Source organism: Phaenicophaeus curvirostris, chromosome 12 (genome assembly GCF_032191515.1).
Source record: "Phaenicophaeus curvirostris isolate KB17595 chromosome 12, BPBGC_Pcur_1.0, whole genome shotgun sequence".
NCBI lineage: Eukaryota > Metazoa > Chordata > Aves > Cuculiformes > Cuculidae > Phaenicophaeus > Phaenicophaeus curvirostris.
This window is the reverse complement of record NC_091403.1, coordinates 3,255,051-3,272,249: the sequence shown is the minus strand read 5'-3', so window position 1 is coordinate 3,272,249 and position 17,199 is coordinate 3,255,051. Positions and strand designations below refer to the sequence as shown.

General features: G+C 41.9%; 1 protein-coding gene across 3 annotated transcripts in view; it reads left to right on the top strand.

Moving 5' to 3' along the window:
* The window catches only part of DAPK2 (death associated protein kinase 2), a 34,466-nt gene extending 21,922 nt beyond the window's left edge, over positions 1-12,544 (top strand). For all 3 annotated transcript variants that reach the window (XM_069867086.1, XM_069867088.1, XM_069867087.1), the window contains 7 exons: positions 5,024-5,162; positions 6,222-6,351; positions 7,096-7,144; positions 7,854-7,880; positions 9,258-9,410; positions 10,150-10,195; positions 11,071-12,544. In XM_069867086.1, coding sequence (XP_069723187.1) covers positions 5,024-5,162; positions 6,222-6,351; positions 7,096-7,144; positions 7,854-7,880; positions 9,258-9,410; positions 10,150-10,195; positions 11,071-11,706 — 1,180 coding nt within the window. In that variant the 3' untranslated portion in view covers positions 11,707-12,544. The remainder of the gene's footprint in view (positions 1-5,023; positions 5,163-6,221; positions 6,352-7,095; positions 7,145-7,853; positions 7,881-9,257; positions 9,411-10,149; positions 10,196-11,070) is intronic.
* The last annotated feature ends 4,655 nt before the right edge of the window (positions 12,545-17,199 follow it).

The window sequence follows — 17,199 nt, the reverse complement described above, 5'->3', positions numbered from 1 at the left end:
AGTGTGTGCCCTGGGGATACAGGTGCCCCTTAGCATCACCTGAAGCCATCCTTACTGAGCCAGGGAGTGGTGTTAACTTGAAAACAATAACGGAGGGATTACCTCATGTCTGCCTAGCACTGCCCTGACATCAACTTGGAGGAAGCATAAATAGCCGTTCAAAGCTCATGTCATCTTTCTTTCTGCTTTCATCTCTTCCAATCCATGGGAATCCAACAAGTTATTTGCAAAATTTGCAGCCATTCTCACTACTCTCCTGTTTTTCTCATTTAGAGGAGACCAGAGGAAAAGAGATGAGGAGAGCAAGAGAAGAATTTTCTTAATTCCTAGCTTTGACTGTTGAGGATGAATAGTAGCATGGTAGGAGTGAAGAAAAGTTCATTACTCTTCTATTGTGCCACCACATGATGAGGGGAATACCCCTGTCATTTAGGCCTTCCTAACAGGAGGGAATTTCAACCTGGAGTGGCAACACGGGTGTGTGTGGACTGTGGTAACCTCACCCCTGCACTGTGACCTGTTGGATAGCCATGATGGTCATTTAAGATGACTGTCAAAAGTATTTGGCTATGTAATGCAAACTGGTTTATGGTGTTTAAGAAGAGATTTAAAACTGACTACTAATAGCTTCTCTGTCTAGGCTGAGCAGATAACAGCTTATTCTGCAGAACCTGTATGTATTCCTGCCTTGAAGAATAAATGCTATGATAAAATTATTTCACTTTTAAGAAATGAAAAAGGGGAGGCACCATGTGACCCGGTCTCTTTATGCCCAAACTTGTACTGGGATGATGAATTTGAGTGAAACTTGGCACTTGACTTGTTGCCATTCCAGGTGTTTTGTGTCAGGGTTATAGTAGAAGTGAGGGACTGTGTGTGCGTGGATGATTGTGTAGACCAATGTCCAAAGCCTCTCCTTACATACAGTTCATAGTTGTATTGCTCTACCTTAAGATGTTGACAGAGATGTAAATTATATTAGTGCCTGCGCAAATTTCCATGTGTGTTTGGGTCCTTCAGCCTTCCCTAATTCCCACTGAGAACCAGGGAAAATCTGAATGTTGTCGCACAAAGCCCAGAGTAGAGTTGTGTGCTTATACGCATCAGAGTGAGGAATACAAATAGCTCTTCTAGTAAATGGAGCTTTGGTGGTCAGAATTTAGTCTTGGCCTAAAGGAGTGAAATTTTTCGTGAGTGGAGGAAGGCAGACATTAATTTAATTGTCCTGCTCTTTTGTGGAATCAGTGCCACCTAGTTTACAGAGCTCTGAGGTTTAGAGGAGCTGTGTGGAAGATGACATGTCCTTTATCTGTCAATTCATGGTACTAAAGCTGTAAGCAAGGAGGCAGCCTAAAGTTTTCTACTTACTACAATTTTCTAGGTAATGAGAGAATGATGTAATTTTTCTGTTTGTGTGAAGCACAAAATACAGAGACACTGTGGCTCAAGTTGTGTGGCTCGTATGTTCCTTAGGGGACCTGCCTCGACCTTGTGTATGGAATCCAGGCAATGAGGGTTTGATCCCCGAGTGAGATGAAATAACCACTAGCTTTCCAGGGGAGCCAGCATTTCAGCCAGGGATCATTCCTGGAGCTCCACGTGACTGCTGGCAGATGGCATCTGAGTGATGATAAGCATCTGTTGATTTTTAAGTATATCTATGGCCAAATGTTGGTCTCTGTAGCCGTGCTCTAGGAGGCAAGAAAGGAGCTTGCTTTTTCTGACTGGCAGCTACTCGGTGCTAAAACATTTCCTTACGTTCTACTTTCTCCTGTCCTCACATGGCCTGATAAATTGTGCCCTACTGTCAGGCTGTAGCTTATTGCACTTCTAAAAGGCTATGTGCAACTGAGTTTTGTCCTGATTAAGGCCACTGCATTCAGCTGCTCTTACAGACTAAGGATGATGATAATTACTAATAAAGATAATGAGATTGTCTCTGTAAACAGATGATTTCTTCTCCTGACACTCTAATAGTAGAGTCTCATACTCCCTGCAGTTTATCAAAATAAGTATTACAGCACCTGGCCAATTAATCTTACATTAAGCTGCAGTGGACTTCAGCTTCAAAAGAAGGTTCCCAGTTTTCTTGATTAATTGAAGCAGCTACCCTAGTGTTTAAAAGAGGTTTTGGCTAGAAATGTTGCCCCTTTCTCAGACTCACTGTGCTGGCACAGGCAAGACTATCTCCTCTTTACGCAGGGGTTGATTCTACGGGTGCCGTTTCTCCTGTTCCAGGGCAGGAGGAGCATTGCCTGGTCCGCTGCTGTTACGTGCAGTTTGGCAGGTACACAGTTTGCCCTTCGTTGTGCTCCCCACAGCTTTTAGTGAGCTGCCTTGAGACTGCTTTGCTGAAACAAAAGCAGCCTAAAGGCAAGTTTCATTGGTACGCCAGTCTCCTCTAGGTAAGTGTCAAGGTTGTGTGCACAAAATAAACAGCTGTGTCCAAGAAGTTTGTCTTCTATTGAGCTTTGAAGGAAGAGCAAAGGTATCGTTTGCTTGCTTCTTTGTTTTACATGGGAATAAGCTGACGTGCTAAATGAGAAGGAGATGGAATCAGAGGAATGAATTCTGTAAACTAAGGTCCTTCGAGAAAGGAGCGTTTTCTCTTTTACAGGTGGTGCTGGTTTAAAAAAACCCCCACCTTCCTGGATGTTCAAATGTAACTTGTAGTGCAGTTATGAGTATTATACTGCAAAGGAGTGAGTGCTGAACTGCTTTTTTCTAGGATTCCATGGTGACTGGGTTGGGGATTCCTAGTCTGTTCTGCTTGAGCATTTCTCCGAGTTTGGGTGCTTAACTTGGATAAGAATGAACCTACACTAAGCTGCCTACCACTCACTTTGTATTATACAATTTGCTCAAACCTGTTTTAAAAGCCTGAGTCTTTGTTAATGAGAAATCATTACAGCTCTTCTACGGAATTTTCTTTTAGATGACTCTTTTAAGATCTGCTTTTTGTAATGTGTGCCAGTCTCTGACCTTCAGGAAATGAAACGCTTCTGTAGTTGTTGTAAGAGGGAGTCTTTTGGTGATAAAGTAACAGAGGAACTTCAGAATCCCCAAATCTTATCTTGATTTCCTTTTTTATTTTTATGTTGTGTTCTGTACCTTGGAAGCCCCTCCTGCCTAGTGTGATTCAAGGTTAATGTGAACTAGAGAGAAGATGGTAAATACAGCAAGGAGCTAGCAAGTAAATCTGTGATCCTCATTCTTGCAGGCTGCATGATTTCTTCAGTGATATCTGTGCTGTAGGTGGTTGCCCAGCATGTTGCTGAGATTGCCACTGGGCAAAATCCCTGATGTGCCCAGAGCTGCCAACCCAGCTGTTTTAAGTGTCCACCCTTGGGGCCAGAGGAGATGGCTTAAGTGCTAAAGAAATGGGACGTGCCTGCTCTCTGTACACAGATTTCACCAAGAGACTATGAAGGATTTACTTACAGGTTTCTATCCTGGCTCGTCACAGTGAGCTGTAATAATTTTTAAACTGGTGAACCAAGGCCACAAAACCTACGACAACATGGAATTCTGTGTCTCCTGAAATGCACGGGGTAAATCAAAACCTGCCCGGCTAGGCTGATGGTAGTGCTGATGCCCTTGGTATGTGTCACCTTGAAAGAAAATCAGAGACCAAATAAAAGTCTCAGAAGCTGAGTAACAGATTAAGAGGAAGGAGGAGGTGGCAGCAGCCTCAGGCAGCAGTTGCAACATATTTCTGGGTCATATAAGCTTATTTTTGTTTGCCAGCCACTTAGTTGTAGCAATTAAAGCATCAAGTGACTTCTGCACAGGTGAAGTGTCCTGCCTCATGTTGCTTATAAAGTTGCTAAGTCAACAGGCCCTGGGTACATCTCTGACTTTGGAACAGCAACAGGAGGAGCTAAGAAATAAGCCCGGTGGCTTTTATCACATTGTTGTTGTTTGCAGTTGACTTGTTTTCACAGGTTTTGTAGCTGTGCACAGTACTCTGAAAGAGGCAGAGTAAGAAATCATAGTCTTATCACCAGCAGTGTTGTGTAGGAGCCTGGGGTCAGAGGAGTGATTGCACGTAAGGCACAGTGTGATCTAACATATCTGAGTCACAGCACTCTGTTAACTCACAGTTTTTCAACTTGCAAGTTCTTTTACAAGTATTTAATCAGACAGCAGGGCCAAGAGCTTGTTTTCCAAAATGCCTTTTGGATCTCTCAATATGTACTTAAATATGCATGGAATATGTATCTGTTTTCATGAGAAGACTAACAGTAATCAATAGCACTTAGTATGAGAGCAAGTCCAGAGGGGGCCGCAAAGGTGATCCTATGATCTGAGGGCTGGAGCGTATGAGGACAGGCTGAGAGAGTTGGAGTTGTTCAGCCTGGAGAAGGGAAGGCTCTGGGGAGGCCTTTAGCAGCTTTCCAGCATGTAAAGGGGCTACAGGAGAGATGGAGAGGGGCTCTTGATCAGGGAATGCAGGGATAGGACAAGGGGGAACAGTTTTAAACTAAAAGAGGAGAGATTGATATGCGATCTTAGGAAGAAATGTTTTCCTGTGAGGGTGGGGAGGCCCTGGCCCAGGTTGCCCAGGGAAGCTTTGGCTGCCTCGTCCCTGGAGGGGTTCAAGGCCAGGTTGGATGGGCCTTGGGCAGGCTGATCTGGTGGGAGGTGTCCCTGCCCATGGCAGGGGGATTGGAACTGGATGGGCTCCCTTGCCTCCCAATCCAAACCATTCTATGACTCTATGATTTGGGGAAAAGAATTTTGGGTACCTTCCAAGCTGCTACAATCTACTTTTTATAATCCTTGATGAATCAGCAGCATCAGTGAATTATGGAAAGCAAGTCCTGAGTTTACGTGTGAGAGAGATGAAATCGAAAGGAGGGTTTGGTGCTCGTGGGACCAGAACACATCTCTCATTTGTCAGCGAGAGTGGCCTTTTCCTACTTGTGTGGGGATTTTTTGTTACTTTAGTTTTCTGTGCTTATGTTTATTTTCTATCTTACAATGCTGTGGATGACAAGACGTTTTCTGATGCGTTTTGCAGGGTTTCTGGAGGAGAACTTTTTGACTTCCTGGCACAGAAGGAGTCTTTGTGTGAGGAGGAAGCAACCAGATTCATCAAGCAGATCTTGGATGGTGTGAATTACCTTCACTCTAAAAAAATTGCTCACTTTGATTTAAAGGTAAAGATGCTGATTTAGGCTTATTGTTTTTTTTACTGACAGACTGTACCTTCTATGATTTGCTAGATATCTGTATTTGATAACACACCTAAAATAATAGGTAAGACCATTTAAAATGCACTTCATAGCCAAGTGCCCCAAGGAGTACAATCTCCTGTATCAGGCATTCGGTAACCTTTGGATGGGCTTATATGTTTACTGACTGAGAAAGAGAAATTGTAAGGAGCATTTTCCTTCCTTAAGTAGGTTCAGATGTGACTAGAATCCTTCGAGAAGCATTTAAAAAGGCATCTTCCAGTGGGTTACAATACAGCATAGGGACAACTCAGCAGAAATAGTAAGGTTTCCTGGTGTAAACTCCAAGAACGGATCAGTAAAATTCCTGTCAAAATAGTCAGTGGTGCAGCTCTCCCTCAGGATGAAGCAATGGCAATTTGTCTCTGTACCAGGTACGTGCTCTGCTTCAGCTGCCTGCTAGCTGCTGTTATGTGGGCATCAGTCATTGTAACTGAGGCAAATCCACGGGGTCAGGACGTGACACCTTCCCAGGAGAAGGGCCATGGATATATTTTCTGTTTTAAGAGGGGACAGGATAAACTGAGCTTCCACTTCATGTTAGATCACAATGCTGCTGGCTGCTAGTCTAGAGGCATATTTTGTCAGATTAGGGAGGTATGTACAGTCATATGAAAAACTTCTGTCTCAGTGAAAACAAAAGTATCTTGTTTTCATCCTGGCAATAGCCATCATTAAGGAAATAAGCTTAGATGTTCTAACAGGAGGATAAAGAAAGGCAGATTTTGCACGCGAGAAAAATAAAGGAATGAAAGTATTACTCTCTTGCTTTGCTTTTATGAAGTTCTGGTCCATTCAATGATGTCAAATTTCATAGTTGTCATCCCTTTATCAGAAGAATCAATGGTGAATGGTTAGGCACAGGTATGTGTTCTCCTTCTACAGGGATGTATATGTAAAGAAAAACAGCACTTGAGAGCTCTTGTTACTGTCCCAAGGTGTTGATATCATAGTAACAAAGATCTATCTTTTGTTATTTTTTAGCCTGAAAACATTATGCTACTGGACAACAATATCCCTGTTCCCCACATCAAACTCATTGACTTTGGCCTGGCTCACAAAATAGAAGATGGAGTTGAATTTAAAAACATTTTTGGAACTCCAGAATTTGTAGGTGAGTGGGTGACCTATTCCTTCGTCTCATATTGCAAGTGCCATGACAAAGTTGAGACATGTTTTCAGAGTTAAGAAGTGAAGGACAGAGGTAGTTTGAATCTCACTTGTATCAAGGTGACCTAAATTGAGAAGTTTACTTTCTTTTTGTGGAATAGGTGAAAGGTGCTTTCTGTAAAGCAGATGGGCTACTGCTGTGAGAGTGGGTTGCTGCCAAATAAATATTGAGAGATGTAAATTCAGGATTGAGATTGTGAAGTATTATAAATACAAATTATATTTTTGTACTTGTTTCCTGGGGCAAGTAAGCTCTCGGTGTTCTACACAATTACATGGGTATCTCTGGCATTGCTTTTTGGACAGAACTGCCTCACGCTGCACACCTTGAGTACAAAACCTTCACCTACCTGTACGTTTTTCCACCTGATTCTCTTTTTGTTGCTCACTGACCATAAATCTAATCTGTCTCAATTGGATTTTAAATTACGCCTTTCTATGATAGCTGCTTTACCCTTATTCTTGAGTTGCATTATGATCTGTGTTACTCTACATAATCTCTTCTGGACACTTGTGAACTTGAATTCCTATCAGGGCTATAAAACTGTAAACAGTGCATGCTAGTACTGCCTTTCCTTTTCCCACCCACCCCTTTCTCCCTCTTGGGAATTCTTGATCTGTTACTCAATTCAGCCTGGTAAAATATCGTTACCTCAGTTGCTGATGTTTGATTAAATTTTTCTTGCAGCTCCAGAAATAGTAAACTACGAACCGCTTGGACTAGCTGCAGATATGTGGTAAGTTTTTAGTGGGTTTTTTTTTCCCCCAGGTTGATCTAATATTTCATTTTCCCAGTTTGCTGTGAATAGAATCCATTCTACTGCAACAAATTAAAATCAAACCAAAAGAAAAAGCTTAAGTGCAGTTAATAACCCTTTGTTCTGTCTTTATATTTTTGATGCATTCTTTTAAGTTAAAAGATAACCATTAAATTTCTGCAAAATTACAGTGAAAATCTTTCATGATGGCAGTTATAGAGTTAGCAGTTTGCTGTTTGCCGCTGTCCACTGCAGAGGAGCACTCTTCAAAGAGAACATGTTCCTGCAGGGCTTGTGACAGCTTTATTTATAAAGATCACTGCATGCAGAGGAGACCTGCATACTAATCTGAGCTGCTGAGGAGGCAGGCACAAAAAAGTCGGCTCAAATAAAACATCCTTGCTTCTATTTCTTTGGGGGTTTTTTTTATGATGTGCACTGTAGTAAACGCCTGCTAGAGTAGAAATATATGAAGAGATTTCAAATATCCATATTGCTTGAAGTTATATGCAAAATTACGTTTTCCCTTAAACACGGTTCTTTAAGAGAGATATTAAGTTCTCTAAAGCCACAGTGGCTCTCCTGCCAATATAGCAGCTACTATTGACCTATTGACTTTTTCATGTTGCGTAACTTAAGAGTACAGATGATTTGGAACCCTTACAATGAATCTCCTTTGTCTTTTTAGGAGCATAGGAGTCATCACCTACATACTGTGAGTACACTAGATTCTCTCCTGCAAGTGTTCCCGAAGCTCCATTGTGCTAGTGTGAAACAGCTCTTCCCTTCTGTCATTTAGGAGATGTGCAGCACACGTGGGGTGGGCAGTGGTTTGTCTAAATGTGATCCTGCAGCCTCTTCCAGTTTAAAATACGGGATAAAAGAAGTGGGGCAGGGCATGCTGAGCAGACTGAGAAAAGAATATCTCTAGCATCACTGGGCATTTCTGCTTCTTACGGGACCTCATCAGCTCCCAAATGGTAGGGGATGGAAAAGCCCGTGTGTATTCATTGCCCAGTGATGTGTGGAGAGAATAGAACCAAAGTGCAATAGGGGAGTTATTTCAGGTGGAAATAGAGAAGTTGTAATTTGCTTGTAAAGGCAGCAGTCTGGATTACTGTGCCTAAATATGGTCACCCATGTCCAAAAAGGTGAATTGAAGCTGCGGTAGCAGCAGAGAACTTGATCCTGGGAACTGAGAAGTGATCTTACAGGAGGAAAAAGAGGTTGTTAAAGCTAGTAAATGAAAGGCTGGTTGGGAACATCATTGTAGTCAGTGTAAGCAGGAGGGAAAAACATAGTTACATTTTAGAAGAAAAGTGTGTCAACTGGTGATGAATAAATAAAAGAAGGAAAAGATTGCTGAATGACATTTTATTGTGATGACAGCTCTGTTATATCCTTGCAGTTGGAGCAGAGTGCCAGTAGAAAGAAATCTTGCATTATTCAGAAATGATTGGATTTTACTGCCACCGAAAGTCCTTTGCCTTGTGGGTTGCTTCTAATGAGCAGCGTGGCCCTACCTCTCAAGAGGAGTTGGCTCCCAGGAAAAGCCACGCACCTCACTTATGATCTCAGATGGTATTTTGGTTTCAGCTGAGAAGGGTATCTTGGCTGAACCCACTGTGCAGGAAACTTGTCAGTAGCTTTGCCAACAGAAAAGCAGCAGGGGCAGAGCTTCTCCTGCCCAAAGAAAACCTGTAGAAACAGTAGTCTATCTGTTTGAAGCTGATAGAAGTTCCTGCCTGCCAGTGCCTGTGAGTTCACAGGGACAGAGACCGTCCTCAGCTGAAGGGTTTTCTAGTCTGATTATTTGATTAGCAATTACTTCAATGAGACACTCTGGAGAGAAGAATCTGCACGTTTCTATCTGTGTGCACACATTAGTACCGCACTAGACTTTCAAGATGAGTCTGGCTTATAACCACAGATGTAGTGAACCAAAGCTGGGCCTGTTACCTTCCACATGGCCTGGCTGCTACAACATGAGATCCACAAATGTCCTGAGAGTATGTTATGCTGTGACTGTAATTCCGTTAGGGGACCTCTTCTCTTTATTTTTCCAATTGATTCTTCTTTCTGGCTTATTTAGACTTAGTGGTGCATCGCCTTTCCTTGGAGAAACTAAACAAGAAACGCTGGCCAATATCACAGCTGTGAATTATGAATTCGATGAAGAATTTTTCAGCAACACCAGCGATCTAGCAAAAGATTTTATTCGGAAACTCCTGGTGAAAGATACGCGGTAAGTAAAAATCCAGAAAGACCTATTTGTCTCTAAGATAAACCTGGTGAAACATAGCTTGAGGAGTAATCTGTAAAGCTTTCCCTGCAGTGTGTATTGCTGTTCAGGAGCGATACAGGAGGCTGCTGCTGTGTCTCTGTTTAATCACTGCATGCAGAAACCCCAACAAAAGGAACCAAATCTCCTCAGTTAAATTTCATTTTCGGAACTGAATTTTCACCTGAGTCAAGCTGATACATCAGGGTGTAGGTGAAGAGCCAAAAATGGTGGGCAAAATCTCTAGTTCAGGGCAATTACCACTGTAATATTTCATTCTAATATGAACTACTTGCAGGGATGTGACATTTGAATATGCTCCCAGTAGCACAAGTGTGGAAAAATCTTTACGTGTGCTTATAGTGCAATTGTTTCTTAAACCTCACTGCATGTGTTGCAGTCGCCTAGGATTTGCATGACAGCTATGCAGATCATTATTCCCAGTTTATAGGAACAATAGACCTTTTTTTTAATTTTTACACAGAAATACAGGTAGGTTTTGATCAAGTAAGAATTAAAATAGTGTGGAGTGAGGACAGCTTCTTACTGAGACTTAGAACAGTTACTAAGTAGAATGCTTCCTGGAGAAACACAGCCCGCGGTAAATGCTTCATGTGAAGCCTGCGAGAAGTGTGTGTCAGTGGACTCGGGTACATGGTATTTCTCGTTCAATGCTGATTTGTTTTGTGATGTGGTTTTTTAGGAAACGGCTTACAATTCAGGAAGCTCTGTCCCATCCGTGGATAATGGTAAGACTCAATAGAGAGAGCAGTCTTGGTTTTTTTTGTACCATGAGCAAAGCAGAGATGATATTTTCACTCATTGGTGTGATAAATGGAAAACTGCCCTCTTGAGTACTTGGAGACCCTGGTGTCTTGAGGACATGCACTGGAAAGAAATTGGTTGGGCCTGCTAAATCCTAGGATTTCTGCAAATTACTTCTTTTGTTATCATAACTTTCAAAAAGAGGGGAACAAACTTTGTACATTGAACATTAGGCTGGGCTTTGCATTTTCCATCCTCCTCTGTTTGCATGGACTACTTGTTGGGTTTAGTTCTTTCTCGAGATGAAAGTTGACTACAGCCGATATGGGAAATATAATTTCTCTCAAGATAGAACTGCTGTACCGAGTGTGTTATTTGCTTGTGTTTGTGCGTCTGTATGTATTTTTTCATCACAAATATTGCTTGCTTTTGTGGATAAGTCTCTTACTGAAAATACATTTGGCTAATCTCAGCATGACTAATGAGAATGTTTGACATTTGGTTTTTGCTCTGCGTTGCACAGAACTGGAGTGTTTTCTGGATTGTTGTTTTTCCTCTTACGGTGTCAGCTTTGAGACTCTTAACTGGTAAAAATTAACATGAAAATAAGCTGAGGCCTTGTTATTTACACTTACACATTGACATGAACGCATGTCACTTGTCACATTAGGTTTTGGGTTTGTGTTCTGTTTTGTGGTTTTTTTCTTCTAACCAAATGCATGAAGGAAAACCTGTGAGAGCAAAGAATCTTCCAGCATTGTGGAAGTTCAGGCTGCATCCTTTATGTAGAGCTTTTGAATTACTGCGCTGTCTTGTAAACATTCAGTAATATTGGTTCCTCTGTCTGGCGACTCACCAGATGAAAGAAGAAACAAAAGTCCAGGAAAACAAGAGGGTTGAGAACACACAGCTGAAGACAAAACGCCTGCGAGAGTACACCATAAAGTGCCACTCTAGTATGCCTCCCAATAATACCTACATCAACTTTGAGCGCTTTGCCCGGGTAGTAGAAGACATTTCACTCACAGAACGGGGTTTCAGCACTTTGGCTGCATCCCATGATTCCTTGCAGGAGGACATTGATGCTCTGGTTTCCATTTATAATGAGAAAGAAGCTTGGTATAAAGAAGAGAATGAAAGCGTAAGGCACAAGCTGTCTCAGCTGAAGTATGAATACCGTAAAATTGAATCCCTGAAAAGACATCTACAAGAAGATATCAAGACTGTAGGTGCTAGTCTTACAGGCATAACGGGGAAATATGCTGATCTGCAGAGCCAGTATGAATCTCTAAGTCAAGAACTTTCAGAGGAACTCAAGTGGATACAGGATTTAATGAGCAGTTTTCAGCTGGAGAATGAAGCCTGCGTGAATGGGAACTTTGACTCAGTTTTCAACAAAGATATTAACGAATCACTAATGGAGTTGTTAAATAGATCTCATTATGAAGAATTCCTTGCAGGGTTGAATCTTGATGTAGCAGAATCAAATCAATAATGTTGTAGATCAGGCTAGGTGTAGGGTTTGCTGCCTGTTTCAATGCACGGCTGTTTAAAAAATTTCAGATTCTACATAAGAATATCACCTAGAAGTAAAATAGCCGTTCTGGTGTATTGCATGAGATGCTGACCAAAACCGTGTACTCCCAGTGGTTTGTAATGTTGAGGTTGTTTCCTCAGGTTCAGTGTCTGAACTTACCACTGAGATAATGTAGTTCCTGTATGGACACATCTAACCCTACCGTCTTTTGCATTGCCTGTATCATACTTCATCAAGTATTACAGTTCCTGAAGATCCTAAATAACGTGGAATAAAGGATAGGTCCGTCTGTACTTTCTAGAAGCTGGGTGCCTGGAAACTAATAAAAATGTCATGAAAGCATCTTTGGATGAAGGGAACAGTTGCATAGACCTGCTGCAGTTCTGTAGATCATATGAGAGAAAGATTTGAAAATGTTGAGTCTGTCCTGTAAAACAAAGTAAATGGTGAAGTAATTTAACATTTAGCTGGTGGATGTGGAAATTCTTTGAAATGGCTGCTGACAAGGAAAAGTGATGATTTTCCTTTTAGGCCAGTTATGCAGTTATTCCAGAGACGCAAATGGGAACTTGTAATTAACTGATCAAATAACTGCATATGTAATTTTACAGTGCAAATATTAATCTGTGAATGATAAGTGATAACATAGACGTCTGATTTGCTTTCTACAGTAAAGAAGATGACAAAGCTACAGCTAATTTTATCCGTGGTGTGGTATTTGAGGGTAGTGTTCTTGCTGTGAAGATATTCTTTCTTAATCTTTAGAAAGTAAAATAAAAGCTGGCCCAAACTTGAATCACACCCTACTGTCTTGTATTTCAAAGAAATAATTTGATTATAGTGTATTAATATGCACAGATGTACCCATCTCAGTTTTGGACACAATAAGTAGTTATTTATGTGAGGCGCAATTGTTCCCTGATGGTGCAGTTGGTGACTGAAAAAGAGATGTCAAGCTTCTGTGTACCGAAAAGAGCTGCCAGCCGAGGTTCTGCAGCTGATATACAGCCCCCTTTGCTTGGTTGTGGGAATTTGCTGCAAGGTGACTGCTGTGCAGCAACAAGAATCGGTGAGATAACAGCCAAACATCCCCGTATTCCTGCTCACGTCCATCCAGAGAGGATATTTATAGTGTTTGTTTAGTGTTTGTTTTATAGTGTTTAGAGAGGATATTTAGTGTTTGATAGGAATGGTTGGACTCAATGATCCGGTGGGTCTCTTCCAACCTGGTTATTCTATGATTCTATGATTCTATGTATATTAGAGCATGTCTTTCACTGCAGGTTCCTTAGAGCTGGAAGACCCGTGAGATACTGGCCAGGGAAAGCAGAACACAGAGATGTTTTAATGAGGGAGAGAGTTCTAATTCTTAAAAAGTAACTTAAAGCTTAGTAAGAGTTGATATCTGCAGAAAACACCCTCAAGGAAGAAATTCTGCCCTCCCTCAGTCATGATCTCATACCCTCTGTTCATGCACATTTTCTTTATGAACAAATGCACTGGCACGACGAGAAGGAACATGAAATGAGGCCACTCTGTTCCTGAGTGTGTTTGAGTGAGGTTAGTGGTGCTGTGACTCAGTCTTGAGGCTAGTGCCCTCAGGGCTGAAGGAGGTCACTGACACTGCTTTTGAGAAGGTGTTCTGATGATGAAGAGAATGACAGTCGCTGGTTTGCAGGCTGCTTAGCCATGGAGAGGCAATGATTAAAAGTCTGGAGTACTGTAAAGTGAGTGATTTTGATTCAGTGATGGTCCCCCTGCTGAAAGGGCACTGGGAAAATTTTCATTACGATTGTATAGCTGACATTTAGCCAGTGACACTTCTTCCTGCTTCAAATTGATTTCTGCTCAGGGTTTTGTTGCACCACACTAGCCGTTTGCGGCACAAGGAAATGGTATTTAATGCTTAAATGCCGCAGCTCTGCTGGTCAGGGATTTTCTTTTCTTGGGCCACCTTCTAATTTTGCTTGGGACCTGCCAGTCTCGGACTAATTGCAGAAGATTGCTCACAGTGGCAGGTTATCTGACCCTTCCTGAGGTTTTGATAAGCAGACAGGGTTTTATCAATGAGCTTTATGAGATGCAGGAAAAGGACTGCTGCCTGGTACCAGTTTAATATTTGGGTTGTGGAGTGCAGCTAGCGCATTCTGAAATTATTCCATATTTCATATTCAAACAAATTCACATGTTCTTCATCTTCAGGAATGAAACAACTGCCTCAGACTTACCTATGTACCTTTGAAGTCTCTAGAGCACAGTACAACTTTTTATTCTCTCCTTCTATGATGTTAAATCAGCTTGGTAAAAGAAAAACTTGTAAAAGCATGATTTGGGAAAGATGTGCTGGAATAAAATGAAAAGCCACATGCTGCAAGTTAGGAAAGGGCCCTAATGCACCTTTGGTTTTAACATATCCTCGTAAAGGGCAAAATGTGAAGACTTTTATCTGAAAACATAGAAGGTAGCACAGGACTTCACAGTGTGATGATGCTGCGTTCAGTCCTTTCTGTCGTGATTTCACATGCGTGCAAAGCCCCCGCGTGGCTCTGTGCTGCAGGACTGTTGATGCACTGACAACAGCTCTGTCCCCTTTCTGTCAGGCCTCTGTGGAACCTTTTCACTGCTCTCCCAAAGCCTTTCAGAAAGGGGAACGTGAATAAAGGCCAGTTGGTATGAGCTGACTCCAGAGAAAACAGAGATGGTGCAGGACTGCACCGAGAAGCACCTTAGCAACATTACAAAGCAAATGCATTGCCTCAGCACCCTCTGACATCCCCTTAGCCACCTCCCCCTTCCTTTGGCTGCCCTTTGGCTAGAAAAGCTGTTCACAGACCTTTTAGGGGGTTTTAATGTTGATCATTATGAAGTAGAAGGCAGAAGTAGAGGCTGGAGCAAAGTCCCTGCCGTGTGATACGCCTCTTGTGCAGCTAGATTTAATTATTTTTCTTCTGTTTTACCCACACAAATCCACAGCTTCCCCAGCTGGTGTTCTTTTTAGCCAGCTCCAGAGCACAGGAAGAATCTTACTTATTTTATGAACTAAAGGGAGCCAAGCATTAAAATTGCTCTCTTGTCTTCCAGCCAGTGGACAAGCAACAGGCTTTGGTTCGGAAAGCATCTCTAGTTAACATGGAAAACTTCAAAAGACAATATGCTAGAAGGCGATGGAAGGTATGACAGCGAGCCTTTATTGTTTCTCTTGTATGGCTTCCCAGGCCTGATGGGATCAGAGGGCAAGATAGAGCTTGAATATAAAATTGTAACACGCAGTAGGTACATGAAATGCATTTGGATATGTGTGCATGGCATATGTGTCGTCAAACTCTCATTCTTCCCTCTCCCCATAGCTTTCTTACCGTATTGTCTCAGTGTGCAACCACTTGTCTCGTTCACTGGTGAGAAAGGTCCTCATACAAGACGAAAGCTTGGTAAGTACGTTTCTCAAAGGGGAAGAAGGGAAGGGCTAATTTTACCATGCAGTCATTTTTTCTGTCCTGTATATGGCTGCACGGCCCATCGGGATGGCGGTGGTTTGGAGTGGGAAACCAGAAAGGACCATGGCATCCCTTGTGTGTCTTCATTGCTGTTGTAAGTTGTGTTACTGTGACAGAAATGATGGGCGAGGACAGCCAGTGACTCTCTAAACCCTGCAGGTGCTGGTTCATTCTGTAAAGGAGCAGCGAGGAGGCTACAGATTGTTTGGATACCGTAGCAGTGACCGTGCTGTCTGACTGAGATGAGAGCAGTCACGGAGAGGGTCTGCACTAAGGCTCGGTGCCCAGTTGTGTGATGGAGGGTGGGGGAGGTATCGATTAGCTCTACTTTTCTCAAGAGAGGATGCCCTAATAATATCAGAACATCATATCAAGGAGCCTGGTGTCTCATTTGTGTGACTAAAACATCGTGACCTTCCTGTTTCAGAGAAACTGTGAAAGCGACAACGAGGATCTTTCACAAAGAAAGGCCACTCAGCAGAGGAGAAGCAGCGTATCGTAATGTAACGAGAATTCCACAGACAGAGGGAACTTTCATCCATGCTGAAAAAAGCAGCCCTGACAGAAGACCTTGACTTCTTGTCTGAATCCTTGGTATGATGCTTCTCCCTTCTCAAACTACACCAACAGCTGGATGATGGTATTAAATGCCTGCTGAGCATTTTAGAAACTCAGGCATCCAGATTCCCAGAGAAATGCCACAGCCTAAGCACTGACTGGAGTGCTTTTACATGTTGAGGATTCCAGTGATCTGTCAATCTGTGATATCAACCGCACTCAGGGCATAGGGTTTCTACTGATATTCTTTTACTGCAGAATAATTTACATTCTGCGCTGTGATTAAGACTACGTGCGTTATTATTTCAGTGGGGGAGATTGTTGAGTCTTAAGGAAATTTTTAAATAACATTTTCTGTGTTTGTTAATAGCGTAAATATTTGATGGCAGGTACCTGACAGGTTTTGTTAGCTGTGTGCAGTTCTCTGTTAGTGCTGACACTGAAGAGAAAATTAGTGCCCTTACATATCAGAACCTTGATTTCACAAACCGAGCGGTAAATGGTTCTGTGCTGCAATAAGAATTGTTCTCTGGCCACCGTCTTTGGCTGAAGACCAACGCTGTCACTGTGAGTACAACTGATTCCGGCCACTGAGAGGATGAAATGGGCCAGGGTAATTTTGGATGAAAAAGAGGAAGAATTCTGTAGTAACTGACATGCACCCAAATATGAACTATTAGGGAATGATGGCAGGATGCTTCACCAAAACTTAAAACTCCAAAGTATATGAAGAAATAGTCTTTATTACACTTTGTTATTGTTTTAATTTATTGTCGGCAAATTGGAGATTCATTAACACCTATTTGTATGGGTGCTATTTACATGTAACCCAAACTGCAACCGTCTGTGTTTTATTCAGGGAGCTGTAGCCAAAATCGAGGAAGATATTTTGATATTGATGGAAGATCTTTGTGCTAGGAAATTGCATCATTTTAACTACATTGGTTTCTAAGGCAGTATTGGTACCAAAAACTGTGCATAGAACAGGCTATTTTTTTTCACTAAATATGTTAGTTGTTAGAAGTTCATATTTATTTTGACATTTAATAAATAAAAACTAGGGAAGCAAGCCTACTAGAAACAACTATAGATTGATGAGGGTTGGTGGTGTTTGGCTTTAAGATCATCATTTCTAGGCTGAGGTTTTAGACCTGAAGGTGTGAACTGGTCTTAAAAGTTAGTATCAGGTTAATTTTCCTGGCTTTTAGTTTCTAAGAAAGAAATAAAAACACGCTGCTTGTATTTGTAGTTTTGTATCCGTGCTTAGGCAGAGACTAAAGTGCAGTTGGTGAGAAAGTATTTCTATGAAAGGAAGGGAATATGTGAGAAGCATTGGAGGAAAGAGGCAGAAAGTAGGATTTGAGGGGAGAGACACAAAAACATAAAATGAGGAGGTGGG